Here is a 13,758-nt window from a genome sequence, read left to right as displayed (position 1 = left end):
GTATATTTGAATATTTATATAAGGGGGGGGGGGGGGTAGTGTGGTTATTTGTTTTTATATGTAGGGGTCCCTAGTCATGCTGGACTTTTACCTGAGATGCCATATCCTTGTGCCTAGCTACGGTAAAACCCTAACACACCAAAATTACCCCTCCCCCTTTATTTTCAACTTGTTGATGTTAACATTAACATTATCATCAACTTATTTCAGAAGAAGAGAGAGGGATTCGGTGTTCGATAGGTACTTTGAGGGAAACCGCCAAATCTTTTACACCAAATGTTTTCCTAGAATTGTAAAATTTATTGAGTTTCAATTAGATTTGGTTTAATGGTTTTTAAGTTTAATTTTATACGCTCTTATACTTGTTCCACCCTGTTTCAAAAATTTAAAAACACAATTTTTAAAGTGTTTTTCCTTATTATTGGAGTGTAACTTAGGGATGTAAAATGATAAGACAATGGCCGATAAAATTATGTACATTTCAAATGACAATACACAAAATTATCCCTTCAGTAGATCAAAATTAGTGCTTCAAACGTTTGAATACTCAACTCAATGAATCAACCAATCAAAATCCATTAAAAGTCCCCAAAGTTTTTTAAGCCAACGAATAAGAAAACGTTGGGGGCTAGTGTATTAAACAGCCATTGTCCTATCTCTCTCTGAAGTGTTATTTCTTTCTGCTTTGGGTATGGTCAGTGGTCACGGTTTGTCTATAAAACCATCCGCCATCATTAGTTAAACCATTTTACTTCATCTTCCTCTATTATTAAGGCCTACCTTCCCCTAATTTTATCCTTTCAGGGTTAAAAACCCCCTTACAAAACCCTGTGCACGCCACTGATTAAATGTTATCTAAAATGTTCGATATATGTTGAAAATTTTTTCATAAAAGCAATTATCTTTGATTATAAAAGTCTGAACTCAGTTCAAAAAAAGAAACAAGATGTAAAAATTTTCCGAATTTGGTACTCTTCTATTTTAAAGTTTAATCTACATACTATAGAAACTTGGCAGAGGTAAAAGGAAAAGCATTCATATTTGAACATAGCTGGTTGTCCGCGGAAACTGAAATAATATTCCATAACATTTAAATTATTCTTTTTTTGCTTTATTTGCATTTTGCTTTGGGTACTTCAGTAAATATTGATTGGATGGTTCAAAATAGCATTATTAAAACTTTTCAACCAATAATTTCAAATACAAGGCTAATATCATCATTGGGATTTACATCACTTTATCCTTCATTGTCTTATCCCTGACTTTATATCACATACACACACACTTCCAGTTACTTTTCATACTTGTCAACTTCTCCCTGGAAACAAATTAAAGAGTTCCAATTGTAGGGATGACAGAAAGGTTTTTATTATTGAAGAGTGGGCGTTGCTGCATTCTTTAGACAGGTTTTAGAATTATTTGTAACATATAGAATTACACTATAATATTAAGCTGTTTATATTTGGTTTTGTAGATAATTTACATCATTAAATAGTTTTTTAAACTTCTTTTTCTTTTTAGTCTTATTAGCTATTAGGTTTAGATAGCTCCATAGATTAAATCGGAAAAGAATAATAATTTATGTTAAATTTGTAATTTCAGAGAGTAATTCTCTAGATTTAGAATAACACTCTTAAAAGTCATCATCTAATAATGTATTTTTTTATATTTTTTTTACAGTATATTTTTAAAAAGAAATGTAGTTCTTTAAAATATAGAATATTAAATTTAAAATTGCTTGCGATTACATTATTGAATTTCAATAACTTATTTATTTTTCTTCACTCTTTCAAGTCTTTGAACACACATTCATGTGGAATATTTTTTTACGTTTTATATCAATACTGGGCGACCTCATGATTACACGGCCCTTTTCTTGAAGTCCTACTACACAAAACTCTTTGTCTGTCAGGCCATTTTATTTTATCCATTAATGTTGTTTCTACTATAACTTTCAAAAATCTGGTTTTGAAAATGTTAAAAGATGTTTAACTTACGTGGGCTGAAAATAAAAGCTTTCTTATTGAAACTCTGTATGAAAAAAATGTTGTTGATTTGAAAAAATGAGCAAATTGTCTACAATAAATATTTGTAATTGAAAATTTATTTATTGAAAGTAATAAATATGAATTGTTATCAAACAAATAAAAGTAAAATTGCATAATAGTCATTTATCGAATAGCATTAGACAGCTTTTCGAGTTTATTAAAATTTAAAGATTAATTCCAGTTTTGTAGATCATGGGGGGTTGAAGGCCCGGGCCATCAAAACTTGTTTAATTTTATTTTTATTTTAGAATTCGTAGAAAGTTGTGTTTATTTCAATACGATACATGATTTTTCAGTAATGCACAGAACAGGAACCGGACACTGCCTATACTGGAAAAAGAAAGAATTAAAGAAAGATTTATTTATCGGCTATTGTTCTATCCCTTATAAGACTTTTGCATTGAATATTCCTAATAAGGCCTGCTTAGTTATAGGCCTACAGACTGGTAAAGTGTGCAGTAAATCTAAATCTAAAATGGCCTATAGTAGGCCTGCCATTCAATTCAAAAGTTGTTCCAACAAAATTGCTAAAAAATCTTCCATCATTTCAAAATCTTTGAGAATTTGTAGTCCTTAAAGCATATAAAAAAAGTAAAAGGCTCCAGACGAATCCGTTAATATTTTCTGTAACACTTGCCTGCAAAGCTACTATTTTAACGCAAAAAATACATATTAAGATGCCCCCTTTTAGGACGGCTGCAGTTTTTGCCAAATTTGGTATAATTTTCTGAACACCCAATTTAAAATCGTATCCTACTCACACCATTTTGGTTCGTTGACTTTTTTTGGGATGTAAAAAGTTTCTCCTAATTTCAGATTCAACATGTGAAATGTATGAAATGGTGAATCAAGGATAGATTTGGCATACTCGCTGGAAAAAAGAAAAAAAGGAAGATACATTTAGAGAATACTAATTTAAATACATACAAGTTATAGATATGTGAATTTATTAGAGTGATTTTATAAAACCATATACATATTATTTCATACAGGAAAACAGTTGAAAAGTGACAAAAATCTAATAAAATGTGAGTTAAAAGTTATAGTTCGACTCGTCTTTAAGAAGATGTTGACCATTTTTTGACTAAAGTGAAATAAGATGAAACAAAGTCATGGAAAGGTAAGATGATTTTATTTAGGGGGAGAGGGGGGATTATCTTGAGTAAACCAACCAAAAAATAGCCCAAAACCTGATCAGAATCAATCAATTTATTAATTTTCAAAAATCTTAATCCTCCCCTATTTTTTATGCCTAACCAATGCAGGGCCTATACCTGCGGTGACATTATCCTGTGGGACTAGTACAAAATATAACCTATCCCGAATTGTGTTAATCTAATAAACTAAATAGGGGGTGGTTTTACGTTTCCCCCGTATATCCAATTTGTTTTAAAATAGGGGGGAGGGAGGTTTTATGTGCTCAACAAGTAACTTTGAGGAAAATTGTCTACGAAAGATTTTTTTTTGTAGTAAACTATTATCAATTTGTAAATGTCTATATATTATTTAATTTAAAAGGTTTTAATTTAATGGTTAAAATTTATCTGAAATTATATTTATAGATTTATTTATTTATTTTTATTCATGAAACTAGCTTAAAATGACTTCTATTTTATTTTATAATTTGGATTTACTGCAGTTCACGGTAAAATATTGCTGGTAACAAATATTGCCAAAAATCTTGCCAATAATTTTAATGTTTGTTGGGTTTTATAAGATCTGAAAAATGGTGGCACCGTTTACAATTTATTAATTTAGGCCATGTTTTGGTCTATTGTAAGGAAAATGGCCTTTTGAAACAGTATCCCGACCTCACAATTCTGCTGTCTTTTGCAGGTCCGTTAAGATCTCACGAATTACAAAATCTATTGAGTCCTTTATTTCATGGAAGCTTTTTAAAATTATAAATGCAAGACTGACAAGCATAAAAAAACAAGATGATAGAGTAGCTTCGTTGTTTAAATGGACACGGAACCAGATCTTGTTTGACTCTGTAGCTAATTACAAAGATAAAACTACTTTAAATGTGTAATTTGTTTTCATTGATAAAAAAACATTGAGAGATAAAGGTTCTTAAAAACAAAGTTTACATTTTATAAAGTTTATAAGTAAAAGGATGTCTGTATGTTTGTACCACTGAACCGATATGGTTCTCAACTACAATGTATCTTCTAATACGTCTTGGGAAGGTTTATAACTATTTTGGATGAGGGTACTACAACCATCCCAAGAGAAATCGCCCCTAAAAAGCACACCTCTAAAATTTTTTTCACATACTTTTTCTTTATAAAACTAAAATTTAATCATGGGTGTAGCCATGAGTTTTACAGTTTTAAATGATCCGTCTGCAACAATTTCTTTTTACAAACTAAAAAGAGCTATCAAAGGCAGATTTATTATCTATTCAATGAAAGTAAACCTTATACAAACCACAAAGACCTATTTTTTTAGGAGCTTATTGAAGGTTAGGTAAGGTTAGCAATTGGAGTAGATATAAACTTTACAGAGCCCGCAAGGGCTAGTATTACGTTTTAGTATTGGATTTATGGGCTTGGGTTTCTCAAGTCTAGATGGCTAAAGGAATTTTAATAAATTTATCTTTTACTTATATTAAAGAAAGTTTTAAAGGGGAAAAGTTTTATATATCTACCACAGAACTATCCCTGCTTTTTTGATAATTTTTGTCCGTGTTTAAAGATAATAGATATGTCTATAGTAGAGAATTTATAAGTCTGGCTAAACCTCTGTACTGTCAGGGTTCAAAAGGGATAGGACAATGGCCCAAATTATTAATGTTTATCTCCAATTTTAATACACAAAATTACCTCTTCTTAGTGGTTGACATTTCGAACGTTTCGACATTCAACATAATGAACCAACCAATCAAACTTGAATAAAGTTGTTAAGTCAGCGAATAAGATTACGCTATTATAAAACATTGGAGAATGGTATAATAAACATCCTTCCTGCATTTGAGTCTTTTGACTTCTCTTGAATACTTTAATATCGCAGCTACTATAAAACCTGGGCTCCTATGATTAAATCTAATTTTCGTAAATTTATTTTCCTTGGTTATTGTCTGATCTAGATTTCTAAACTATGTAAAAGCTCGTCTGCTCAACAAACTTTAAAATAACATTGTTACCTAGGTTTTTCAATTTGTTGATTTTTTTACAAAAATATATTACTGGCTATGTATTAATTTAATAATATTCGAAATTTTAAAACATATTTCTTTTGGACTGGCTATTTTAGCTAAGAGTTATAAGCTTTAAATTCTTATTATGAAGGCTATTATAAACGATATATTGTCTTTACATAAAAGCCTTTTATAGATATTTTCATCCATTTTGGTTAGGGTAGCTTTTAAAGAATTCTAAATGTTTGGAGTTGCAAAGCATATTGTTAAGGGAGTGGGGACAAAACACCTAATTTAAAAATACCTAATTTAAAAATGCCTAATTTTATAAATGTCTAATGTGACAAAACACCTAATGTATATATACCTAATTTAAAAATGTCTAATTTAAAAATACCTAATTTTAAAAATGCCTAATGTGACAAAACACCTAATTTTAAAAATGCCTAATTTTATAAACACCTAACTATAAATACCTAAGTTTAAAAATACCTAATTTTAAAATACCTAATTTAAAAAAACCTAATTTTAAGCATATCTTAAAACTGTTGTTGAATATATTAAACTGACGGCTACGACACCTAGAGTTCTCTAGGGGTGATTGCAGAACGGAGGGGAATTCAATTAGTCTGGGGGGGGGGGGGTTACGACCCACTCCAAAATTTCAAAATATAGTTTGAAATAGAAAACCGGACGGACGTATGAATGGACCGACCCTAATTATAGAAAAGCTTTGCTTTAAAAAAAAAATTATAATTAGTTTGTGGCACCTTACATGAGAAATAAAAAAAATTAGTAATATCAAAGGTTGAAGGACAAAGAAAATGAATTTTTATTTTTATTGGTTTCTTCACTAACCTAAGAAGCCGTAGCATCGCTTTCTTGGGGAGGGATAGTTGACCATCCCCCATTTTAGTTCTAGTTTTATAAAGAAAGATTGAAGAAATTTAAAAAAAAAGGGGGGGAGGGAAGAGGGGATTTTTTCAAAGGGCGATTTCTCATTGGAAGGTGTTGGTAACCTCCCTAAAAGCGTTACAAACCTTCCCATGACCTACGGGAAGCTTAATTGTAAAGATGAACCATATTGGTTCAATGACTAGCGAGACCCTTCAGCAAGAACAATCAGCCAATTGGATTAATGTTATCAGAATTTTAAGTATTTTAGTGAAAAAATAGATATTTTAGAATTAGGCATTTAGATAGTTTAGAATTAGGTATTTTTAAATTAGGCATTTTTAAAATTAGACATTTTTAAAATTAGGTATTTTTAGTTAGGCATTTTTAGTTAGGCGTTTTTAAATTAGGCATTTATAAATTAGGCATTTTTAAATTAGGTGTTTTTAACGTACGTGTTTTTAACATTAGGTATTTTTAAACTTAGGTGTTTTTAGTTAGGCATTTTTAGTTAGGCATTTTTAAATTAGGTGTTTTGTCCCCACTCCTTGTTAAGTATATTTTCCAGTTTGGCTTCGAAACCGATAAATTTTCGCCAGATTATAACCGATTATCAGCCATACTGAAAACAAACATGAAAAGCATGCATCGTATTACATACAATTTTCTACGATATTCAAAAACAAATAAAAAAAAAATAATACCAGTTTTGTTAGCACGAGCCTTTGGCCCTTACTGGTTTACAAAATTGAATTATTCATATTATATTCGCAGAAAGCTGTCTATGATAATATGCTATAAATAACTAATATAAAAACAAATTTGTTACAAATACCCCAAAAAATTATATTCATTTGAATCAAATCAATCTTTATCAAAATTCTCCAAATATTTTTCTAATTCATTTGTAGCTCGGGGCACTTATTTGAACTTTACAGTATATAATGGTGTTGCTATTATACTGAAAAAATATCATATTTGAGGTAATATTTAAAAAAAAAATTATAATGCCAAACCCAAGGGTAAAAAATCATCACAACCACGAATCTTTTAGCGATTCCCATGAAGATTAGAGTTTAAATGTATTTTTTTTTCAATGTTTCTCTTGATTTTTTTCAAGGTTTTCAAAACCATTAAAAAAAAGTCTCCGAACTGAAATTTTTTTGAAAAAATCGTCCGAAGAAAACATCCTATAATGTTTACAATAATCTTTATAGTACTCAGTCAGTATACACATTCGATTCCCTGAAAAGCAGAACATTCCCTTTTTGATTTTCAGGTCTAACTTTACCTAACCTAAAGGAACCAATGTTATTAAGTTTTACTTATTAATTTGTTTTTAAATTAGCTGTATTGTGAAATGGTCAGAAATCTGGACCTACAAACCTATTCTCGACTTTATGCTTTTTAGGCCAAATAATCAAATTTGTTAAAAAAGCTGTCTTAAGAAATGGCCTTACAAATACTCATATATCATAAGAATTATTTTTTAAGCATTAAATTTAAATAGATTATTTATAAAAAAAATGAGGAGGTAGGTTGTGCTAAAATTCCGTAAAGGTGCGTTTTAAGGCTTAAAAACAGTAGAAGAACGACAATATTCACTAAATATGTGTATTCCTTATTGAAAAGAACTATAGACAAAAATATTAGTTAAAAATATTTAGTGAATATTATCGTTCTAATACTGTTTTTAAGCCTTAAAACTAACACCTTTACGGAATTTTAGCACAACCTACCTCCCCCTTTATTCAGATTCTAATGATTTTAAACAGGCTAGTTTTAGGTTATAAACAAACAAATAAAAAATGATTTAAAGCAGCTTTATTTAAAAACTATATTAAGATCCTCTACTTCTGATCAGTGGCGTGCTATATATAAATATGTGTGTGTGTTTGGGGGTGGGGGGGGGGTGGTTTGTCAACACCCTCCTTAAAATTTTAATTGGAAAGGCCTACCTTACACCCTTTAATGGTTTCCCACCCTCAAGGTGAATTTTTAAACACAGGCTGTATAGAGTTTTATCAGGAAAGGAGAACAATGGAGTTATTGTCGTTTTTTATTAATTTACAAACCTTTTTCCTCTTAAATATTTAACATTTACAAAAGGCAGAATTTTCATATTGCATGGACTTTTAGGTAGGAAAATATATCGATCAGTGTCCTAGTCTTGAGTTTTGTTGTGTTTCAATAATGAAGAAGTGATTTTAAAAAACATCGGATTAATAACAAATCTTTCCATAATTTTCAACCTTAGGCTAAATTATAATAATTGGGGAGAAGATATAATTATCAACAGTTGACCTATTCAAGCATCCCTTCATGTTCTTATCCATAACTATATTTTAATTACCCCAAACTGAGCTGAAAATTAAACCAATTTAACAAAATGGTTCCGCTTTAATTTTTAATTCAAAGTAAAGAAGGGAAAAATAGAGTATGGAAGGTCATTTAAACATTTAAAAATCACTAAATCACTGTTTGAGCTTATTTTACATTTATTATGTTAAAATGAAATAGAATTTTTTTATTCAATTGTTCTAGACAAATTACTATTACTGAATCTATTTAAACTGATCCTTTTTTCAAATTGTCTTAATACCGTTTAATTTCAAATTCGGGTCAACTGCACTGGTAACGAATATCTCCAAAAATCTGTAAATTTCAAAGGCTTCTGCTGCCAAACGGCTGAACGTAAATAACATGCCCTCACACCGTTGAAAGCGGCATAAAAAAGCCTACAAATAATTTGGAATAGCCAAGATCCAATTGTACAAAGGGAAAGCTTCACTGAAGAAAAAACGATTGTAAAACAGTCTTTTCGTGCATTCAAGTGCACTGCGATATATTTGTGCATTATGGATTAATGACTATTCCAGATTATTTTTAGGCCTTCTGTTTGTCGGTTAAAATTTTGTGCTAACATAATCTATTTACTTTCCACCGTTAAGACTTTAGAAGCCTTTAAAGTTCATATATTTTTTGGGATATTCGTTACCAGGAACATTTTACCTTGAACTGTTGTTGAACCTCAAAATCCTTACAGAATGACGTTATGAGGTACAGACTGTCATAAATTATAGAGAAGCTACACTTTTTTTTATGGCTAACCTTTAAACTAAATTAAACTTGCTCTAAATTAAAGTTATGACATTTCATTGAATGTGAAAAATGATTCTACCTAATGATAATGTATAAATGAGAATATGTTTCCATAAAAATACAAAAAAATATATTTATAAATCTGCCAAATGAATTTTAAAAAATGCACAAAATAAGAAAAACACATTTTTAACAAAGATGACAACATCAATACTTCAAAGCCCAACAAATTATACAAGAGACAAACATTAATAATTATCTATGATTCTTATACTAAAATGTAATATTTATAAATACTTTGGAATGATATCGTCATAGGAATCATTTGATTATTATTTTTTAAAAGATAATATCCTTATAATAAAGTAATGTTCTGGAGATCAGCATGTTTATAATGTTAAAAACCGGCCACTTTTAATTGATTACACCGAAATGTTATAGAAATCTTCATTCATTTTTGGAGCCAGTAAAATTTAAGAAACATAAGGAAAAAATTCAGAAAAAAAGACGAGAATTTAGTTAAACGTACTAACGGCTTTTTAAGAACATATTATAATGTAATACTAGAACCGTAAATTTATCGGTTTTGTGGAAACTCTTAAATGAGTCTGTTTGTAGGAATTATAAATGACCACTGCCAAAATTAAATTCATTAAGAGCTGCGGCTGTATGGTTGAGAAATGGGCCTACTAGTGCCTGGGATACTTGCAGGGAAAATTAGGCCTATGGGCATACGTAATCACACACACACACACACACGCACATACACACACACACACACACATGAACACATAATAAATATTCATTCTTATATATACAAATGCTTCCTTTTTAGATATTTTTCAAGTACATTCTTAAAGAAAACTATCCGCTTCCTTGCAAATTGTGCTATATAAACTTATTTATCAGTAAACCTTATTGTCTAATTATTTCTTTTTAATAATATAGTCTTCCAAAATATAACATAGTAAGGATCTATGGTTTCAAGCAAGACACCTCAAAAATGACAAATTCGATTTAGTTGTTCTTTATAAACGAGCTTTATAATTTATTTGATGAGTTTTGGCCTTTGGGTTATTGTCCTATTCTTTTTTTGTAAGTTATATTCCTCAGAGGCTAGGGGCAAAGGTATTAGATTAATAGATAGGGCTATTGATATAATTTATAGACTATTATAGAAATCTTTATCCTAAATGTCTAAAAATTGACAAGCTTCTAGTTGAACATTTACGTGAATACTCAACTTCTTTTGAGTCATTATAGTTATTCTCAAAAAGTAAAAAATATATTTTTAGTTTTATTGCTGTACTTTTGTTTGTTGTAAGGTTGCGTGATTTTTATTTTATTTTTAGGTTCCTTGTGTATTGTCTGCTAGCGGCCTGCTGGTGTGCAAATCAACCTACAAGAGGTCTTAATCATGGCTCCAAGCCTCCAGATCATGCACAACCAACAGACAACCAGTCCTTGGGCCAGAGCACCAGGGGAAATTTCACATCATTGGTTGGTGGATTAAATTCAACAGGCAAATTTTAGCAATATCTTGATTTATAAACATATCTGTATTGTAAATACAAATGGATGTAAAATATACGTGGACAATATGACATGGGAAAAATTGTCGTCAAGTTAGGTTGGTATTGCCCTCTTATTTATTGGTCAATTCAGCTTGAGGGGGGGGGGTATGTGATAAAGGGGTGGAGGGAGGGGATCATTATTTTAGCCCGCTGCGTGTTTCTTTTTATTATAGAACATGATAATCTTGTAAGATCGAAGTATTAATAAAAAGTATTTGAATCAATATTAAGAAGGTGTAGACGCTTGTCAAGGGGGTGGACATCTTATGGGGGAGGGATACACCCCCTACATTCCCTGAACAAAAGAAGATAAATATAACCCCAAAAAGTATATTTTTCTTTTATTGGTATTTTATTATAAACAAAAAAGCTTTAATTTTCTACTAAAAATAGACCATGTAAACTGTACAAGCTTCTACTTTCCTGATGTGGGCAGATTCCAGGCTGGATCTGGCCAGGTTCTGGAGGATGGGAGGATGTCATGTACATGTTCTGTTCTCCATACACTGCAGTGCAATGGGGAGCTCTACACCAACCAGAGAGAGGCTGTTAAACAGTTTCTAATCAATTTTATGCATAGTTACAGGTAGGGTTGGGCCGGATATCCGGATATATTTTCAATATCCGGCCGGATACCGGATATTGAAACTATCCGGCCGGATATCCGGCTCTATAATTTTTTATACTTTACACCAAAAATCTCTGCTTTTTAAAATCTTAAATGGCTATAATTTTCTTATTATTGAAGCTAGAAGAACATTTTTTCTGAATAAGTTTAACTTTATGTAAATTCATATAAGATTTCTGAAGAATTTTTTTTTACTTCTTTAATATCTGGTAAATTGGCCGGTTATCCGGCCGGATATCCGATAATTTGGCCGGATAACCGGATATTTGCCGGATATCCGGCGTTGGCCGGATATCCGGCTGGTTACCGGATATCCGGCATTTGAAATCAGCCGTATATCCGGTATCCGGTATCCGGCCAAAAAAGTATCCGGCCCAACCCTAGAGGTATGTTTCCTTAAAAAGGTAGCTCTGTTAGGTTTAATTGTTTTAGAGAGTAGATGTTAAATATATGGGTAAATCAAAGTAGTTTTTCCGTTTTCTCTTAAAGTGCCTTGTTTGGCACATAAAGCCTCTTATTTAGGAGAGTGATAGTTTTTCAATTGTTTGCATATTACTTTAAATCAGGTTAGGTTAGTTAATGTTTGTTGCTGGGAATCACTCAGGGTAACCACCTCCCACCTTTATAGTTAGAAATAGAGGAAAACCTACAATTTGAAAAAAAGGAGGAGGGGTATAGCAATCGGCATAATAACAAAAGTTTAAGAGTTCACCTAGAAACCTAGTGTTTTTTTTATATGTTCAATAACTTTTTAAAGAAAAATCTCACTTCAATGATACACGAATTAAAGAAATTTCAAACAATTTAAATTAAGAATTGATAAAAATCTGTTTTATATGTTATGTCCTCTTTTGTCCAAAATTTAAAATTGTTATGAAAGAAAATGTAATTCAGAAAAGCAATATGAAAATATAGAAAAAAAGATTTTCAAATATTACTTGAAATATATTGGAGTCTAACAACTTCCGCTTAAATATAAACAGTAGTGTTGGTCGATTTGCAAGCTTTTTGGGATTTTCACATTACTACACATTGGCAAGGGTTACTGGGCCAATATAAAACCCTGTGAAACTGGAATGTGGTTTTATAATCTAAAAACAACGGGCGCCCGGGGGGTATAAAATGTGCCCTCCCCCTTATAAAACCAAAAATTGAAATTCCTTCAAACACAGGCATGTTGCATATCAAAATGACCGCATTGAAATGCTGATTACGAATCTGAAAGACGTTTTAAAAATATTCATTTAGTCTGATCTTCAAATAACCTACCAAAATAAACAGTTTTGACTAAATCAGCTGTTTTAGGTACATAATTCGATCTTATTCAAACTAGGATCAATATTTTTCAAGATTTCAAGATATTAGATTCGTAATCAGCATTTTAATGCGGTCATTTTGATATGCAACATGCTGTGTTTGAAGGAATTACAATTTTTGGTTTTATAAGGATGCGGACAACTTGTATATCCCCCGCATGCCCTTTGTTAATAGATTACAAAACCCCTTTCAAGTTTCACAGGACTTATTTTGGCACAGTAAACCTTGCCAATGTGTAGAAATATGAAATTCCAAAATCGACCCACCCTAAAAAACAGCACAAATTTTCACTTTGCACTTTCATGGTATAAAATAGTTGCTTTAAAGTTTTAATATTCAAAATTTTGAAGGAATTTAATGGCATCTGAAAAGCACCAAATATTGAATGGATTTATTTTTGCAAATCTCCTTTGAAGATGAAATTATTAGAGTTAGATAAAATTTGGATAAATATTTGGATAATATTCAATTCAAATGAACTTTATTTCCTTTTTATATAGCAAGTTGAAAAATAGATTTTGATTTTAAAAACTTCCCTAAAAAATTAAACTGCTAAAATTAAAGATCTTTCTACCCTTTATCTATCTATCTTCTTATTCTTCGATCCATCTATTTATCTTTCTATTTACCCATCTATCTATCCTTTTACCCTTCCGTCTATCTATATTTTTACCCTTCCATCTACCTATTTGTCTATTACTCCATCTATCTAACTTTCTATCTCTCTATCTATCTTTCTTTCTATCTATCCATCTCTCTATTTATCTATTATTACATCTATCTATCTTTCCATCACTCCATATATCTAACTTTCTATCTCTCCATCTATCTATCTTTCTATCCATCCATCTATCTACCTTTCTATATCTCCATCTATCTGTCTTGCTATCCTTGCATCTTTCACCTTTATATCCTTCCAGCAATCTATCTACCTTTATATTTATCTATCTATCTATTTCAGAATGCATCCTCATAAAGAAGACTCTGTGTTGGATATATTTATTCAAGATTTACAATTTTTACCTCCAAAATTATTTCAGGTTCAACATTTACTTC

General features: G+C 30.7%; 1 protein-coding gene across 1 annotated transcript in view; it reads left to right on the top strand.

Annotated features, from left to right (window-relative positions):
• Window positions 1-2,843: 2,843 nt before the first annotated feature.
• The window catches only part of Lrt (Leucine-rich tendon-specific protein), a 31,949-nt gene continuing 21,034 nt past the window's right edge, over window positions 2,844-13,758 (top strand). The window contains exons 1-4 of the mRNA XM_080169730.1: window positions 2,844-3,168; window positions 10,536-10,705; window positions 11,151-11,343; window positions 13,664-13,742. Coding sequence (XP_080025856.1) covers window positions 3,161-3,168; window positions 10,536-10,705; window positions 11,151-11,343; window positions 13,664-13,742 — 450 coding nt within the window. The 5' untranslated portion in view covers window positions 2,844-3,160. The remainder of the gene's footprint in view (window positions 3,169-10,535; window positions 10,706-11,150; window positions 11,344-13,663; window positions 13,743-13,758) is intronic.

The sequence above is a fragment of the Acartia tonsa genome, chromosome 8 (genome assembly GCF_053477335.1).
Source record: "Acartia tonsa isolate MP-2025a chromosome 8, ASM5347733v1, whole genome shotgun sequence".
Taxonomy (NCBI): Eukaryota; Metazoa; Arthropoda; class Copepoda; order Calanoida; family Acartiidae; genus Acartia; species Acartia tonsa.
This window is presented reverse-complemented; position numbering and strand designations above follow the sequence as displayed.